Source organism: Zalophus californianus, chromosome 9, assembly GCF_009762305.2.
Source record: "Zalophus californianus isolate mZalCal1 chromosome 9, mZalCal1.pri.v2, whole genome shotgun sequence".
Lineage (NCBI taxonomy): Eukaryota > Metazoa > Chordata > Mammalia > Carnivora > Otariidae > Zalophus > Zalophus californianus.
Window position 1 is genome coordinate 41,137,600 of NC_045603.1, and position 18,919 is coordinate 41,156,518.

The 18,919-nt window shown below is 41.4% G+C and overlaps 1 protein-coding gene across 4 annotated transcripts in view; it reads left to right on the forward strand.

Moving 5' to 3' along the window:
- Nucleotides 1-16,198, forward strand: part of E2F7 (E2F transcription factor 7) — a 39,414-nt gene extending 23,216 nt beyond the window's left edge. For 3 of the 4 annotated variants that reach the window (XM_027595796.2, XM_027595795.2, XM_027595798.2), the window contains 7 exons: nucleotides 4,319-4,501; nucleotides 4,980-5,052; nucleotides 5,313-5,351; nucleotides 7,861-8,350; nucleotides 9,652-9,907; nucleotides 11,506-11,927; nucleotides 13,266-16,198. In XM_027595796.2, the coding sequence (XP_027451597.1) occupies nucleotides 4,319-4,501; nucleotides 4,980-5,052; nucleotides 5,313-5,351; nucleotides 7,861-8,350; nucleotides 9,652-9,907; nucleotides 11,506-11,927; nucleotides 13,266-13,436 (1,634 nt within the window). In that variant the 3' untranslated portion in view covers nucleotides 13,437-16,198. The remainder of the gene's footprint in view (nucleotides 1-4,318; nucleotides 4,502-4,979; nucleotides 5,053-5,312; nucleotides 5,352-7,860; nucleotides 8,351-9,651; nucleotides 9,908-11,505; nucleotides 11,928-13,265) is intronic. The other variant, XM_027595797.2, reaches the window with a different exon arrangement.
- Nucleotides 16,199-18,919: the final 2,721 nt, after the last annotated feature.

Consider the following 18,919-nt stretch of genomic DNA (forward strand, 5'->3'; position numbering starts at 1 on the left):
AGTAGCGATTTTTCACAGGTAAACTTAATAAATGTGTCTTTTCCTCTCCTCCTTCCCACCATCATGGCCTTTTCATCCTTTCACAGCTTTTTTGCCATCTTATGACATAGAATAAATGGCACATCATTAAAATTACAATTTGGTAAGTTTTGCATTGTGTGCACCTGTGAAGTAATGACCACGGTCGAGATAATGAACCCATCACCTCCAGAGTCTCCTGTCCCTTTGTAATTCCTCCCTCCTTGTCCCCCAACCCATCCGCAGGGCAACCACTGATCTGCTTTCTTTCACTCTAGATTTGTACATATTTTCTAAAAAATTTCATAATTTTTTATATGCTCATTATTCAAAGTGCATATTTGCAAATTTACATACTAAAATTATTTGATAATTCCAGAATCAATACTCACAGGATTTTCTTAGTCATTCACAGACATGCAAAATGGCAAAAAAATTTGATTGACAACGCACCCGTGTTCCCAGCTGAGGTTGAACAAGGCAACACTCTGCCCTCTTATTTCTCATACTTGTTTCTACATGGCTCTCATACTGTAAACAAGTGTCCTTTTTGTGGTCTTTTTAGTGCCATGTTTTCACATTTTTGTGCTTTGTGTTGAGGATTTTGCTGTTAAAATGGTTCCCAAGCGTCGTACTGAAGTGCTAAGGATTCCGAGTGCAAGAAGGCTGTGATGTGCCTTACAGAGGAAATAATGTATGTTAGAGGAGCTCCATTCAGGCATGCGTTACAGTGCTGTTGGCTAAGAGTTCAGTGCTAATGGATCAACTATATATATTAAATAAGGCATCTTTAAACAGAAACACATATAAAACAGGGTTATGTGTTGATCAGTTGACAAAAATGTGACCAGAGACTGGCAGGAACCTAACCCTATATTCCTCTAAGAGCAATGGTTCAGTATGTACTAATTCAGTGTTCATGGTAACTTCATAGAACATAACTGCCATGAATAACAAGAACTGACTGGTAGTGTGTATACTCTTTTTATCAAATTTCCTTTGCTTGGCATATTTTCAGATTAATAATATTGTAGCATGTATCAATAGTTTATTCCTTTATATTGCTGAGTATCCCATTGTATGGATATATCATTCTTTATTCATTTACTTGTCGGTGGACAAGTGGATTATTTCCAGTTTTTGGCTGTTAGAAATAAAGCTAAATGAATATTCACGTACATGCCTTTATATGGTAGAATTCACCAGTGAAGCCATGTGGGCACCTTCAAATGATATTATACTATTTATATTGTATAAGAACCTTACAATAGCATACTTTCATTTCTCCCTGCCTGGCCTTTGTACTGTTGTTGCCAAACATTTTACTGCTATGTATGTTAACTCCACGATGCATTGTTATCATTTTTGCTTTAAACAGTCTATTGTCTTTTAAAGAGATTAAATAAGGGGAAACAATTGATATCTACCCATGTAGGCACCATTTCTGGTGCTTGTCATTCCTTTCTGTGGATGTCGGTTTCTTTCCATCTGGTATCATTTTTCTTGGCTAAGTGGACTTTCTTTAACATTTCTTATAGTGCAGATCTGCCAGTGATGAATTCTTCCAGCTCTTCTATGTCTAAAAGCATCTTTATTTTGCCTTTTTTCCAGCTTTATTGAGGTATACTTGACATATATCATGTATAAGTTTAAGGTGTACAGCATAATGATTTGACATATATTGTTAATTGATTACTGCAATAAGTTTAGTTAGCACCTATTATCTCATATTAATACAATGAAAAGAGAAGAAAATTTTTTTCCTTGTGATGAGAACTCTTAGGATTTACTCTCTTTACAACATTCATATATAACAAACAGCAGCGTTAGGTATACCCACCGTGCTGGCCACTACATCCCTAGTACTTATCATGTAACTGGAAATGTGCACCCTTCTCCTTTGTTTTTGAAAGATATTTTCACTGGGTAAAGGATTCTAGGTTGAAGGTTTTTTCTTTCAGTATTTTAAAGAAGTCACTCCACTGTCTTCTAACTTTGATTGTTTTTGGTTAGAAATCTATCATCATCTTGTTCTTCCATATGTAATATGTCTTTTTCTCTGGTTGCTTTTAAGATTTTCCTTCTGACTGGTTTTAAACAATTTGATATGTGTGCTTTGATGTACTTTTCTTATACTTGGGTTTGTTGGGCTTCTTGGATCTATGGGTTGAACGTGTTTATCAACTTTGGCAAATTTTCAGCCCTTATTTTTTCAAATATTTTTTTCTGTCCCCTCTTCTGTTCTTTGGAGACTCCAGGTGTGCTAATATTTGGCTGCTTGAAATTGTCCCACAGTTCACTGATGTTTAGTTTCTTTCATTCTCTTTTCTGTGTTTCATTTTGGATGGTTTCTATTGCTGTGTCTTCAAGTTCACTTTTTTTTTCCTGCAGTGTCTAATCTGCCATTAATCCGCTGTATTTTCTTCACCGGCATTACAGTTTTTACCCCTAGAAGTTTGACTTGACTTGAGTTTTAATATTTTCATTGTCTCTACTTAATATGCTTAGTCTTTCCTCTGGTTTCCTGAATTCACGGAGTACAATTATATTACCTGTTTTAATGTGCCTGTCCACTAATTCTATCATCTGTGTCACTTTTGAATCCATTTCAGTTGATTTATGTCCTCACTGTGGGTTATACTTCCCTGCTTCTTTGTATACCTGATAATTTTTAATTGTATGCCAGACACTGAGATTTACATACTGTTGGGTGCTAGATATTTCAGTATTTCTAAAAATGTTCTTCAGCTTTGTTCTGTGATGCAGTGAAGTTACTTGGAAACAGTGAACCTTTCAGGTCTTGTTTTTAAGCTTTGGTAGACAGGATCATCAGCATTTAGTCTTTAATGCATTATCCCCACTACTGAGGCAATAATACCCTTTTTAATATTCTAACCAGTAATCCATGAATTAGGAGATTTTTCCATCCTGGCTATTGGCAATAGGCACTATTCCCAGCCCTGGATGAGCTGCAGACACTATTCCTTTTGCTCCTCTTAAGTGGTTCCTTTCCTGACCTTGGGTAGTCTCCTCACATGCATGAGTACTCCACTGAATACTTAAGGGGTGGGGATGGGGGGGAACCTTCTGCAGATCTCCAGCATTCTTTTTATATGGCTCTCCTCTCTGGAGTTTTGCCCTGCAAACTCTAGCTGCCCTGGCTTGCCTTGGCTTCCAGCTCCACCCTCAACTTGGGGAGACTTCCAGTCTCTGTCCAGGTTCCCTTCCCTGTACTCCAACCTGGAAATATTCTCTGGGCAATAAGTGAGGGCAATCATAGGTCTCACCTCATTTGATTCCTGTCTCTAAGGATCACTGCCCTTTGTCTCCTGCTGTCCAGTATCTTGAAAGCCATTGTTTTATAATGTTTTGTATGATACTGTGTTTAAGGAAGGAGGGTAAATTTGTTCCCTGTTACTGTCTTGACCCATTTTCTTTTTGATTTTCTAAAAAGACCATTTTGGGGGGGGTTTTGTTATGAGAAAAAGAAAACTGTAAAGGTGATTTTTTTTTAAATGTTTGTGTGTTTTAGAAAATGTAAGTCTAGCTTTCCATTTATTAAATTAGTCTTATAATTAAAACGTGCAAGCTTTGAACTTAGAAAAATCACACAGAGGAACAGGGTAGGAATGACTGAGCAACAGGGACTATTTCTCTGTAGAAATACAGGCCTGGTTCTATCTAAAAAATTCTGTCCTGATTTTACACAGGCTCCTTTAAGCATAAAATGGGCCTCCAAGGTGCTTCTATTCTCACTGTTCTGCAACATTTCAACCATGAGGTTTTTGCTGACCTTATTCCCTTGGTCACTTAGTAACTGAGCCTCCTACTGCATAAGAAAGACATAATAAAGCATAATAGATTCTTATACTCATTGCCATAGAGCTGTGGCCTAAGAGGCCGATCTCCATCAATGTTAAAATCTCTGAATATGCATGTTGGGCTGAGCATGGTTGTGTTTTCCTTTGATATCTCTGCCCAAAGAAAGCATCTGAAATGTCAGGTCCATTCTAATTTGGGTTGGAGAACATCTTGCTCTACTTTTGTTGCAGTTTAGATAATTTTAGAATATATATGGATTCAGTTTCACTTTACAGTCTTTTACTGACTCTTAAAAAAATTAGTACATCAGAAGAAATTGGGGTTTGAGATAAGGCTCCTAAAATTCCTTTGTCTTAGTTTTTGATTTATAGGGTAGCTCCATTACAATTACAGGCTCTCAAAGCTCTATCTTTAAAAGGCTAAAATTATCCTGAATTATAGCTATGTAACAACACTACCAATTCTCTCATTTATTTAGATGAAGAACTAGTGGATGTTTCTGCATCTGTCTTACCAGAATTGAAAAGAGAAACATATGGCCAGATTCAAGTCTGTGCAAAACAGAGGCTGGCTCGACATGGTTCTTTCAGCACAGTTCAGGCTTCTGAGAGGATCCAGAGGAAAGTGAACTCAGAACCCAGCAGCCCTTATAAAGAACAAGGTATCTGCCTTTCCATAATCTGGGGAATCCATCAGCCGCCCTATAACAGTCACCCTACTCAGGCATTTTAAAATAAGCTGACTCTAGGCCCTGCCTGTTTTTTCCATTGACCTGAAGTGAAATGATGGTTGGGGGTAAAAGAGTTGCAGGCTTCCCAGGGAACGAACATGGCCCCATGCCTGAAATTCATCCTAGTCCACCAGCGAAGATCACCTGGTTTCCCAAGGCTGGTCTGTTTGATGCACGTCAGACACTCATCAGATTTACAAAGCAACACTTGTTTTGTTTTCTAATTATTGATGAGACCTGAATTCCTCATTAACAGCTAGCTTCTGGAAATTTCTCTCTTTGAATCAAAACCAGAATGGATTTGAAATAATCTTATAATCCTGAGCAGTGAATAATGAATCCAGCTGTATATAATTGGTGTGTATAAGTCCCCTGCCATATTTTGTTAGGGTTTTATTTTCCTTTATAGGATCAAGTGGCTACTCCTTAGAAATTGGAAGTCTGGCAGCTGTTTACCGACAGAAGATAGAAGACAGTTCACAGTAAGTAGTCTTCAAAAACTCTGAATGTATTCTTTTTTTTTTTTTTTAAGATTTTGTTTATTTGAGAGAGAGTGAGAGAGAGAGCCAGAGCACGAGCAAGGGGAGGGACAGAGGCAGAGGGAGAAGCAGGCTTCCCGCCGAGCAGGGAGCCCGACGCGGGACTTGATCCCAGGGCCCTGGGACCATGATCTGAGCCAAAGGCAGACCCTTAACCAACTGAGCCACACAGGGACCTGAGTGTATTCTTTTCTATTTTCTAGTGTTAACTTTGACTCCATTGAAATGCCCCCCATCAAAAGGTAAATTTTAGCAGTCTTGCTCCTAAATTAGCCATTTGTTTATTAAGAATTTTCTAAGTTTCCCCTTTGTGCCCATCATTGTGCTGGATGTAGCATCACGGACACAAAAGTATGAAAAATGTATCCCCTAAGGGCGCCTGGGTGGCTCAGATGGTTAAGCGTCTGCCTTCGGCTCAGGTCATGATCCCAGTGTCCTGGGATCGAGTCCCGCATCGGGCTCCCTGCTCCTTGGGAGCCTGCTTCTCCCTCTGCCTCTCTCTCTCTCTCTCTCTCTCTCTCTGTCTCTCATGAATAAATAAATAAAATATTTAAAAAAAAAAAAAAGAAAAATGTATCCCCTAAGCTAATGAAAGCTTATGGGGGGAAAAGTAAAAACAAATACATTGAAAAAAGACATTTCACTACTAACATGGCCCTGAGAACTGATGATTGTAGTTCCTGGAATCACTTATGATCACTGTAGCTAATTTTGTTTATGAGCCACCAGGTCCCGTTCTGAAAGTTTTATGTGTATTAACTCATCTAATCACAACAACAGTCATTTGAGGTTGGTACTCTTATCTTCATTTTACAGAAAGGAAACAGAAACCCGAAGAGGTAAAATAACTTGCCCAAGGTCACAGGGCTAAGAAGTGACAGAGCCAGGATTCAAAGCCAGGCCATCAGACTCAAATTTTGGGTCTGATTTTGAAGGAAATCAAATATTATGGGAAGAAGCAGAGGAAATGCTAATGTGGGAACAAGAGAGGGTTTTTTTTGTTTTTTTTTTGTTGTTTGGTTGGTTGGTTGGGGTTTTTTTTTTAGATTTTATTTATTTATTTGACCGAGAGAGACACAGCGAGAGGGGGAACACAAGCAGGGGGAGTGGGAGAGGGAGAAGCAGGCTTCCCTCAGAGCAGGGAGCCTGATGCGGGGCTCGATCCCAGGACCCTGGGATCATGACCTGAGCCGAAGGCAGACGCTTAACAACTGAGCCACCAGGCTCCCCACAAGAGAGCTTTTTAATGACAGATTTGGGAAGAAACAGACTGTGAGGCAGGGTGAAGGGAGTACGGGGACCATACACTGATTAGTTTAGCCATAACGATTTGTACAAATAGGATAGCAAATGGAAACCTCATTCGTAAAAAGAACTCGGGGTGTTAGAGGTGAATAGATCAAACTGGGGGAAAAAAAGAACCCTTTGGAAGCCAGGTAGAAGAAGAGTTTGGGTTTATGAGACAGACAATAAAGACCTACATCAGACTTACTGGAGAAGAACACTCTTGCTGCTTGAAGCAGGTGGGAAGGCGCATCTGCAGCCATTCTAGTGTGAGGTGGTGCAGGTCTGAGTCCTGTCAGCTGCAGATGGAAAGGAGTGGAGATCAGTGTAAGATAGAAAGAGACCTCACAAAGGACACCTGGGTGTCAGATGATGGTGCTACTGTTGGTGGAGATGGGGAGGTTGAAGGTGGATGACTGGAGATAGGACGGTGGGGGATATACTCAGTGTGGGTATTTTGAGCTTCACAGAGCTGAGCAGTAGTGATTTCTCATTCAGAGGGACTGTGGTTAGAGAGATTTACTCATCTCTGCAGCCCAGGGCCTTCCATTTGATTCCCAGCAGCACGTGGACAAAGAGACGGGGCAAAATAGGTCTTACTGATTCCATCAAAAAGGTTCAAAGAAATCCCTGTCCTCTGTTTACTAGTTCTTAAAGGAGTCTTAAACAGGTTTTCCTCATGTTTCCAAAAATACACTGAAAACATAAATGTTTTTTAATATTTAGAAGTCTTTCTGTATAAAAGGCCCAGACATTGTTTATAATCTCATATATTAAATAGGGCTTAATTTTGAACATGTTGTGCCTAAAAATTGGAATACTGAGCAGAATGGGACAAGAATGACAGAAAATAATTTAGTAGGTAACTTTATTTCCTCACTCACTGCCCACTCCATTTATCTCACAGTGGATTTGAGACACACCAGATGGGTCCTTTAAATGAAACTCTGGTCCAGTCTCGGCTACCTACCCAGGACATCACCCAGTGCCTGAGTGTGAGGCCCAGCTTCCTCACATGCAAGCGGTGCGGCTAACCTTCAGTAGGCTGATTAGTCTCTGAGCCTCACTTTTCCTCCCTCGTCAACTGGCAGGGGGTAACTATCATAATTATGTAAAGTTAGGATTATGTTAGTCATAGGGCATCTGCGGGCCTGTTATGGTAGCGGTCACCATCAGTATGTGACTGATAGCTATTAGACGTAGAGGAGGCAGGGGAGAGCCCGCATGAGCTCTAACCTGAGATCCCCCCAAGCGCTCACCCACCCCCTCCCTAAGCATCCGTCCAGGTTATATGGTTATCTGCCTCTGGAGTTAGCTAATAGGTGCTCAGGGGGCACACTTTAGTATCAGCTCGGGCAGCATTATCTCATTTCTGCTTTGATACATCTCTCTGTAGGAAGGCAGAGAATCAGGAGCTGGTGGAATGTGATAACTTGATGGGACCCATTATGTTCCTTTTTACTGCAGGAGGAAAGCCTTTGCCAGTAAGAGAGTGATGCCTCCATCAAGCAGCCTGGACCCTGCTGCTCCTTTCCCTGGCCTGTCTGTTGACTCAGAATATTGTGCTAATCCTTTAGCACACCAAGTCTTTTCTGTGGCCCAAATGGACCTGCAGGCCTTCCCTGTGCAGAACAGTCTGACTGGACAAATGGGTGTCTCACCAGCTTCTGCAGCCTCGGACGTGGAGAGCCTGAAACCAGCCCTGCTGGCCAGCCAGCCTATGGTGTACGTGCCCTCCACCTCACTTTTCATGCTGTATGGGAGCCTGCAGGAGGGACCGTCCCCGGTTTCCGAGAGGGACAGCAGAAGCGCAGAAGTCTCAGCAGCAAAGCAGCCATCCACACCCTCAGTTCAGAAGCGCCTCGGGGAGGAGAGGAAGCCTCAGGAGGAGGAGCCAGCCACTAAAAGACAGAGCAGGGACTACGAAGACAGCCCTCTAGCTCTTGTCATGCCCAAGGTAAGGGAGTTCAGATGGGCATGCTTCATGACATCCCGTTAACCCAGAGTTCCTTCCCAGTAGAGATGCACAGATGCTAATAAGCTGTTGAGTCTGGAATGTGACGTATTTCAGGTATCACTTGTATAATTAAGCCCGGGACTGGCTCTGCCATAAAATCTTGCCATAAAGTAGTACTGTAAGGAAAGAGACTTTTCTAAAACTCCTACTTTGTGTAAAATGCTAAAAGGTGTAAAATGCTAAAAGGTGTAAAAAAAGAGACCCATAATCCCACCACATAGAGTCAATGACTGTTAACATGTTTGTATATTTCCTCCCTGTCTTTTGGCTCTCCTTTTTTTTCTTAAACCAGTTGAGATCACTAACATAACCATCTGAATCCAGGATGCACCTGAGCTCCAGAGTCGGCAGTGTGGGTGCTGCTGGTCTTTCGGTGTCTGTGTCCGTTATCATGGCTCAGAGATCCTGTTTCCCCAGCTACAAAACGAAAGCAACAAAAATATGAGCTGTTCACATCTCCCACTTAGTAGCCTTTCAGAGGTGAATGAGATCTGACCAAACTCTCAGGAAGCAGAAGCACCATCATGATAGCAGTCTGTGCTGGATTCGCTCAGCACACTCAGGGATATCAGTATATTATTGAGGACCCTTTCTCTTCTGTTCCTTTCTCTTGCCAGAGCGAATCTTTGTAATTTTGTGTATAGCCTGGGGTTGCAGAACAGCAGTGAAGGACTGACTGGTATATATAGGTCTTAGATAACCAAGGCTGGCTTTGGGCCAGTTCCGCAGTCCTTACTGGGCCAAAGACTGGCATCCCACCCTTTATGTGTTAGCAGCTCCGAAATTTACCTCATTGTCCAAACACCACAGCCAGTCTGTCATCGTTAAAACTCCATCATTTCTGGGGTGCCTGGGTGGCTCAGTCGTTAAGCGTCTGCCTTCAACTCAGATCATGATCCCGGGTTCCTGGGACCGAGCCCTGCATCGGGCTCCCTACTCCACAGGAAGCCTGCTTCTCCCTCTCCCACTCCCCCTGCTGGTGTTTGCTCTCTCCCTGTGTCTCTCTCTGTCAAATAAATAAAATCTTAAAGAAAAAAAACCTCCATCATTTCTATGCTTAAGAATCCTAAGCTTATGGAAGCACATGACGGGACACTGATTTTCAGACATATACAATTCTGTGTGGCACGCAGTGGTCTTTGACCTATTTGTTTATGTATTAGCTATGTCGAGAAAGCTGCTATCAAGATTTACCGCTGGGATTTTTACTTGCTTTTCTGGTTCTGGTTGGCTCTGCTTAGAAACCCTCAGAGTCCACAGACGTTGCCTCCCCCAAGACCCCGGGTAACAGAGGCTCAGTGACCCTCGAAGACATTCACATGGAGGCCCAAGTCTCGGCTGCAGAGGAGGCTTCAGGAAAGGCCACGGTCAACTGCTTCATTTCTTCTGAGTGGGGAAATCCTTCGAGAGACACAGAGATAGAAAAGTCTTCAAAAGAAAATGAAAGCACCAAAGAGCCCTCTTTGCTGCAGTACCTTTATGTGCAGTCGCCAGCTGGTAAGGGGTGTCATCATGTCTTAGGGCCCCTTGGGGTAGTCAGATCATAAATTAGATTTTTACATTTCTGTCCATGTCACCCGACCAAAGTGGTTCTTCAGTGAGCTGCTGTCTGCACAGCCTCTGAACCATTTTACTCTCAGCCCTTTTCTTTTCTCCCATCTATGAAATGAAGGTAGAGGCTGCTTTCACTTCAGCCACCTCGAAGGACACTATGAAAATAATTAGGGCAAGTGATTTTTTTTTAACACATTAAACTTTATTTGCTAAAAAAGCACAATTCAAAAGATCATTCTGTTATTATAATTCAGCAGAATCTGGCACTGGTTCAGTTTACTGAACAGTATGAACCTATTGGCCACCATGTACAGCTAGTGTGATGTTTTGAATATCCAGAGGTACTGAGCTTGCCACTGTGGTCGAGGGCCAGGTCTGGAGAGGGCTGGACATTAGGGCCCCTTATTATCTGCATGAACTTTAAGTATTCAGCCATCTTCACTGGTAAAGCAGCACTAACAATGGCACCTGTGTAGCGGGGGTGCTTTCAAAATTGAACTAAATTTTATAAGGTAATACATCTAAAGCACTTCGGATAATAGTGCCTGACAGTAAGACTCAAACGCTGTCAGTTTTTGAAATAAAGCTGAAATACAATAGATCCCTAATTTCTAAGACACACATTGTGTACATAAAGCTGCTATCGATGCAGAAAGACTAAAATTGATTTTCCCGATTTTCCATTCACTTATAGATTAGGTAGGTGTTATTATTCAGTTATCTACAAAACATTCTTTATTCCATTAGCAAATACTTTTTGCAGGTTTAATGTAAGCATGATAGTCATGCAGATACACTGATAAACAAGAAACAGGTTCAGTCCCTACTGAATGAAAATGACAGCCCAGCACAGGGAGTATTAGCTTTTTCTGGGCCAAAGACCTATTGACATTATGGTAAAACCCGTGGATTCCTCCTCAGAATGTTTTTAAAAAATGCATAGAATTAAATACATAGGATAATAAGGGAAGCCAATTATACTGAAATATTGTTAGAAAAAAAATTTTTAAATTATAGTAATAAAAAGATCTGACAGTAGTTCCAGTGTTCTCATGATTTCAAAGTCATAATAAGCTTCACAATCTAATAAGAATCTGCTGTAGCTATAATGTTATATGAATATATATGTGCTTTTTACTAGTGACAAAGTCAAGGTACTATTAATACTGTTGGATTTGTTGCCTGTGATCCAAGTTGAGGGAAATATAAATTTGTTAGAAGTTTATAAAAATAAAAGATAAAATCTTTCCAATCCAAGTTCACTTTCCTCCTCAATTTGCATTCAGTGGAACACACATTAATTGACCCTCTCAGGAGACACAGGCATCCACCACTTTATCACACAAGGGGATGTGGGACTTCACTGGTGGCCACTGCTTGGGAGAAGCAGTGAGGGTGGGGAGAGCATGGGAAGGGGGTTGGCCTGGTCAGGTAGAATCCATTCATTGTGGGTTCCCACTTGGAAGGGCGGCGGGAGAATGTGAAACTGTTATGGTACCTACTGTTGTGTTGACTTTCATCTTGGTCTGCTTCTGTTTCAGGATTAAATGGTTTCAATGTGCTCTTATCTGGCAGTCAGAACCCCCATGCCATGGGACCCCCTTCAGGTCAGCTGCCATCCCTCAGCATTCCTTGCATGGTCTTACCATCTCCGACGCTGGGCCCTTTCCCCGTTCTCTATTCTCCCACTATGCCCAGGCCGCTTTCCTCTGCCCCTGGTGCTCTCCCAAATGCGGGACCTGTGAATTTTGGCTTGCCTGGCCTTGGATCAACAGCTCATCTTCTCATCGGCCCTGCAAACATGGTTAATCCAAAATCATCAGCACTCCCCTCCGCAGACCCTCAGCTTCAGGGTCCCTGCTCACTCAATCTGAGTCCGGAGATGCCAAGATCACACAACATCATCCAGCCTGAATCCCCTGCGTATGCGGGGCAACCTGTCTCCGTAGTAAAATTACAACAGGTGAGCCCTACTGTGAGCCCAGGAAGATCATCATTCTGTGATGGGGTCAGTATGCATTTCATGAGCTTTGCTTTTAGTCCCATGACTGCAGGGCAGAGGCTCCAGGTCAGGGTCTACCCAGCTTCTGTCGTAGACCCAGAAGTTATCTGCTTACTTTATAAGGCATGGAGGCTGGAGGCAGGAGATGCTATGCTTTAAAGATAAAAATATTTTTTAGTTGTCAATCTGTTCCTTAAAATTAGAGGGACTTATTTTAAGGATAGTTCAAGGGGTTGCTGATGAATGCTGAATATTCAGATGATTTCTTCAGGTTTTCATTTCATTAGATGAATAAAAGGAGAGCACCATGAATTTTCATTGTACAGCTATAGAAACAATTCAGGGAAACAGAAGTCTGGATACTAATGCAAAGATACCTAGCATCTGTCATTTCTCAAAATGCAATGTTTAGGAGGCTATACACACACACACACACACACACACACACACACACACTCAAACACACAAATGTACATATATGAATTTTATAATCAATATTAATTAATCAGCACTATATTTCCCCCAAACTCCCATTTGTACTTCAGTCAGTAAGCATGTGTTGATTTCCTCTTATGCCTCAGGCATTGTTCAGAGTGGTTGCTTTCTCTCATGGATAAAGAGTTATACTTTGTGGCCAAAAATATTTTAGACAAGTTAGAGGCTCACAAGTTTGCTAGATGATGAAATTAAACATGTTAGTTTTTAAACAAGGTGATGATAATGTGACATGCTTTCTGATTACCAGTTATGTGCCAGGCACTCATGCAGGCAGTGAAGATAGGACAGTAAACAGAATAATGGTCCCTGCTCTTTTAGGGCACATTAAGGAGATCAATATGCAACATTTAACACAAGAAGATACAAAGTTGCAAGTAAACAAAAGAGCCAAGACACACATACTTACTGTATGCTTTGCTTTGCGCAGTCCAAAGTGCTTTATAAATATTACCTTTTCTAATTCGTGCAGCCCTGTGAAAGTCGTCACTTTGTCACCCCCATTGTATGGATGAAAACACTGAGGGACAGCGTGGTTAAGTAGCTTGCCCAAGGTCACCCAGCTAGTTGTGCCAGTGCCACGCTCCCAACCTCTTCACTAGGCTACCTTTCTGCACACAAAACAAAGAAGTGAATTTCCGGTTGTGAGAATTGTTGGGGAGGAGATAAAGCAGACGAGTGGGACAGAAAAGCGAAAAGAAGGAGAACGCCTGCATCAAGATCGTACTGACACAGGTCAAGAAAGGGCTTAGTTCGGAGGCCGAGAACGTTTGACTTCACTTCTGTTTTTACTTGCTCTTTTAGTCCCCCATTCCTGTGACCCCCAAGAGCATCCGATGCACACATCGTGAGACATTTTTCAAGACACCTGGCAGCCTCGGAGACCCCGTCCTTAGGAGAAGAGAAAGGAATCTGACACGAAACACCAGCTCAGCGCAGAGGAGACTGGAAATCCCCAGCAGCGAGGCTGACTAACCTGCCGCCGTGCCAGGCCGGGGTGGGCACTAACCTGCCACCCCGTTCCAGGTGATGCCCTGACGCTGAATGCAAAGCGGGATGCAGACCATCATCTGCACACATCGTCCTCTCTTTCACCTACCAGTTCTAATGTTAATTTCCCATCACCATGAATCATCTATTTTCCTGAAAGCAATTGTTATTTGTGCATTTAATATCAGTTAGAGTCCAGACTCTGTGCGTGGTGTCACAGTGAAAGCACCGACTGACTTTTATGGTTTTGATGCAAGAATCCTCTTATTGCTGGAAGTCGATCTGAACAGGCTACTGGAGCCTTGTGGTTTTACTGGGGGAGCTGTCTAGCACTTAACTAGGGTGAGCATTCTTGGTTTTTCCCCCTCGCCCTGAGTCTAGATCTGTGGTGAGAGAAACTTCTTTTCTGCAGTTTAAAAAAGCTACTGCTTCCTTAGGCTTCATCAGGAAGCCGACTCCAGTTGTGAATCCTATGGTATTTATTTTGTTCCTGAAATGGGATTTAGTGCAAAAAGTTTACAACTACAGCAAAATACATGTTTTTCAGGGTATGACGACTTGAATGTTTGTGCTTTTTTCCTCTAATTTGCCCTGCACTTACTTTACAACCTACTAATAATGTGGATAAATGTGTATGCATGACGGAATGTTACGACCAAAATAACTGTGAATGGCCCACTTGCTATAATGAACTGTGCTGAGCCTGTCTGGGCATGAGAAGCAAGATGCATGCTAGCTGCCTAAGAGCTGACCTGTGTGAACAATAAGGTTTTACTGTTCATTTGTAAAAATACTACCCTGTGCAGTTTCCTTCACTATGTGCCCCGTGGGTTTTTTTACTTAAATGTTAACTGTAGAGTAACAGGTATGGATGCCTTCGAAGAATTGCTGTCTATTGAATAAATCAGGATGGTAGCAAGTGATTATAATTGGAACCTGGATGGGACACTTTGGTAGAATTCTGAAGAGTAATGATGTAGAAATTGATATAGTTCCGATAGGTGATCATTTTATTTTTTCCTTTGGCTTTTTTTCTTTATTTGTGGAAGGTAAGAGGGAAAACGAACACATTATGTTCAGTATCCAAGAGTATTCAAACCAGTTATTTTTCAGAGCGTTTCTGAAAAATAAGAACGGTGAGTGCAGGGATTCATTGTTCTAGCATGAGTACAATTCTGGAAACTATTATGCAATACCCCTTTGTTAAACCATATTGCTTTAGGATTTCAGTAAGTAGCCAAACTAGCTCTTTGTATTCCTAGGTTTATTGATGTACCTCATTCTTGTCTCTTCCAGCAAATGCCTTCCTCTCTCCCTTCTTTTCCTTCCCTCCTTCCTTTCTTCATTCCTTTCTTTTTTAAGCTTCTGTCTTAGATTTGGAATCTTGGTGTAGGATTCTATTTTTATTTTTGGACCCAATAAAATGTTATATGAAATAAAAATATTAATTTAAGAGACTCTGGGAGTCTGAGTAAAGTAGCTTTATATTAACTACAGGATACTATTAGCCTTATTACCCCCACAAGATTTTTGAAAACTTGAGGTAGGTAGCCAGATTAAATAAATTTGTTATTATATAAAATTTTTATCAACACTAAACTTTTAAAGTTTACAAGATGGCATTTTTTATCTTTTTTTTTTTTTACAATCTTTTCTAGTGTTAAACAGATAAAATTATGGTTCTAATCATCAACAACCTCCCAGTAATGGTTACCCAGAGTTAATATGAGGAGTTCACCTTGAAACAAAAATAGGCCTTTTTCAGTGAAAGTACAGGACACACAGCATCCTTATCTGCACAGGGTACGTGCGTGTTTAAATCCACCATGCCTAAAAACTTCCACAAAATATTTTCACTTGAGAGGTCTACATTTAGATGAAATCACAATCTGATTTTCCCCACACTGTTTTTGGATGCTCGCCACTTACTACTTTAACTTCTTTGCTATCCTTTTTTTTTTTTTATTCTGTTCATGATATGACCATATAAACCTCAGAGAATCCACGGTTCTTGAGGGGTGTTAAGAAGCAACCCCATAAATCAGAATTTTATGACTCTGTGACCATACTCAGCAACAGAAAAGAAAACAGAGAACCAATTCCTTTTGTATTCAGTACCCACTTTTTAATGTGGCTTTGTGATGTGTAAAAAGATAAAAATAAAATAATGCAGGGGTTGTTTCTGTCGGGAAAACCGTATGCTTCTGATAGAGCAACTGATGGGAGTGAAGCTGCTAAGCTAGACGTGGGTGTTCGGGGTAGTGAAGAAGCAATGGCAATCTTGAGTCTATCATTGTATAACTTAGTAACAGACAAAAATAACTGTTGGGGATCCTGCTAAGGAAATTCAGCTTTGCGTTGGCACTGAGGGAGGTGTGTGTGCCCTACACTGTCCAGGGTTTGTGAAACCCTTTCATTCTGGTACAAGAGTTGGGAGTATAACTTTTATACTTGAATCTACCTACCAAGTTTACATATTTCTCAATTCTTTTTTGTAAGGTGCTATTTCTGTATTTAAATAACTTTTTTTTTTCAATGTAAAGCTGCTTTCAGCTAATCTTATTGCACTGCTAGTTTTTTGTAGGTGTTAATTTTATTGCTGCTTACCGCTTTTGTCTTCATACTATTTAGGTTTGCCCTTTTTTCTCGTGGCTATATTATCTATAGCTACCTACTTGTAACTTTACTACATGTAAACTGATTCTTTTTTCTTTTAGAAAGATATTAAGCTTTATAAAATAGCAATAAAAATTCATTTCACAAGAGAGGTTGGTTGTATTTGTTGGTAGGCCGTGTGTACCAATTTCAGCAAAACCTTTAACAGTTGCAGCACAGCAAACCAGGCCCTCATAAACCCAAACCAGATCTTTTTATTGAGACCTCCCGGTAGTTCCCAAACATCAAAACTTAATGTGTCAGAATTACACAGGAGCTTGAAAGGGTAGGAGGACGATGCTCTGGAGCTTCTGATTTCTACCGAGTCAGCATCTCAGGTTCGGAGCTTCCAGATGATTCTGAGGCTTATCCACTTCTAAGAATCACAGGTAAATGTAGACCACTTCCCCAACTTTTCATGACATCTGCAAGGTTAAATGCTTCTCATTCTAGCAAATGCCTACCCTTAGTTCAGAGCCAACCGAACAGACCTCATCTGATTTTCCCTACTTTGTTATACTTGCAGAGTCATTTAGGTTACTTTGGTGTTGGTTCCTCCTGCTAAATTGTGAGGTACTAGGGAAAACACTAGCTTTGAAATCCAGTATCAAACCCAGTCTGGGAACTCAGCAGCCCCCAAAATGGTGAACAGAGGAACCACAGGACCCCGTACAACAGGGCTTGCCCTTTCACTAGGGCTGTTCAATTCAGCTCTCACCAATCATTTTACCATGACCTCTTCCGACACATCACTTCCTGTCCCAGTCCATAACCTCCCTTCTCACAAGGCGTATACAGTTGACCTTTGAACACCACGGGGCTTAAGGGGCGCCGACCCCTGTGCAGGAAAAGTCCAGCTTAACTGACTCCCCAAAAACATAACTTCTAATAGCCTACTGTTGACCAGAAGCTCTACCAATAACAATGCATTTTATATAAATACTGTATATTGTATTTTTACAATAAAGCTAATGTTAAAATCATAAGAGAAAATACATTTACAGTACTGTATATACCGAAAAAAGTCCATGTAAGTGGACCTGCACCGTCCAAACCCATGTCATTCAAGGGCCAGCTGTATGAGATAACTCATGATAAATCTGCTTCTACACAAACACCAGTATTAGGATCTCCCTAGCATACCTTTAGTGGTATATTATAATACAGGGTTGTGCTATTATTACAGGCATCTACCAATATCTTCTCCCATCTGCCCCTCCTTGTTGGTCTTTAATGGTGTAAGTACACTGAACAAGCAGGACTCATGAGGTAATCATGAAAGCAATTTTGTCTCCTGGTGTTCCTTTTAAGCCTAGTCAACAGGGGTAACCCATTCACCCCTGTATGAACTTTAGGTCAGGTGCTGTGACCTCTCTAGTTACTGTCAATAACAGAAATTGTACATTTTAGGTTACAAGGACAGCCTCAATTTATTATGCAAACGAGCATTTAAAACTTCTGCACCTGGGGCTCAAGATGAGCAAGGCGGGCATGGATCTTTGTTTCTACCTAGCATTTCTCCTTCCTCGGCGTGCTTGCCTAGATTTCTAACCCCAGCAAGGTCAAAGCGTGGGGACATTTGCCTGAACTTCCTGTGATGCAGGCAATACATTTTCCTCCAGCTACTATTCTCCTTCAGTCTCTAGCTTTCCTGCAGTTCATTCCACACAGGCTCTTGGGCGGGATTTACAACAGTCCCAGGTTGTCTCTGTCCGCCATTAGCCCACCTGCTGTGTCCTTTGCCCTGATTCTTGGAGAGAAGCCCCCGCCAAACTCAGCAGCATCTCCTTCCTTTTGCTGCCAGAACTGCTGGCTCACCCACATCCCGTACATCAGCCAGAGTCAGACCCCAGAGTCAGACCCCAGAAAAGAGAGAGGCAAGCAACAACCCTCCCCACCTTCCTTTCGTGGTTCTAGGGAGGCAGAGGTGTGGAGCCACAGCATAATTCTCCAAAGAAATCACAAAATCCATTTTTATTTCTATTTGCTCCACCCTTTCGAGGCTTCTGGTGAAGGGATTCAATAGTTGTATAACTTATTTGCAAAACCTGCTCTATCGATTCTTTGGAATTTGATGCTACAGCCAAGCTATTTAACATCCTGTCACAATAGTTATAAACTTCCATTGTCTAAGATTTGCATTTTCCTAGATGATTGTTAAGGACTATCTCATAAAAGTAATTTCTGACAGCTATTAATTGTGTTTAGATCAGTTTGATTAGGTCAATGTACTTTCGGACCTGAAAATGCTGAAGAAATTAATAAATAGTAAAGCTAAAATAGTTTTCTTCTTTCCATCCCATTTTGTAAACAGCCTGCTGGTAGTCTTCCATTGAAATGGCTCTTCTATACAAGCATCCAGTCTTTCCCCAACTATGCCCTGAAGAACTCAACTGTTAATAGATATTAAGAGTCAAATAAAAGTGGGTAGTCCCAATTAAGCAAAATTAAACAGTTAATTTATTTTTACTGCAGGATTTATTAGACTTAAATTTGCAAGAAGAAATAGAGTATATAGGGGTGCCTCGGTGGCTCAGTCATTAAGTGTCTGCCTTCGGCTCAGGTTATGATCCCGGGGTCCTGGCATCGAGCCCTGCATCGGGCTCCCTGCTCAGCGGGAAGCCTGCTTCTCCCTCTCCCACTCCCCCTGCTTGTGTCCCCTCTCACGCTGTGTCTCTCTCTGTCAAATAAATAAATAAAGTCTTTAAAAAAAAGAGTATTCTGTATTCAGTGTCTTCCAAAAAATGTGCAACCAATAAAAAATGGGAAAGAGCATTGGAGGATGTTACCACAAATTATTAAAAAGAAAAAAA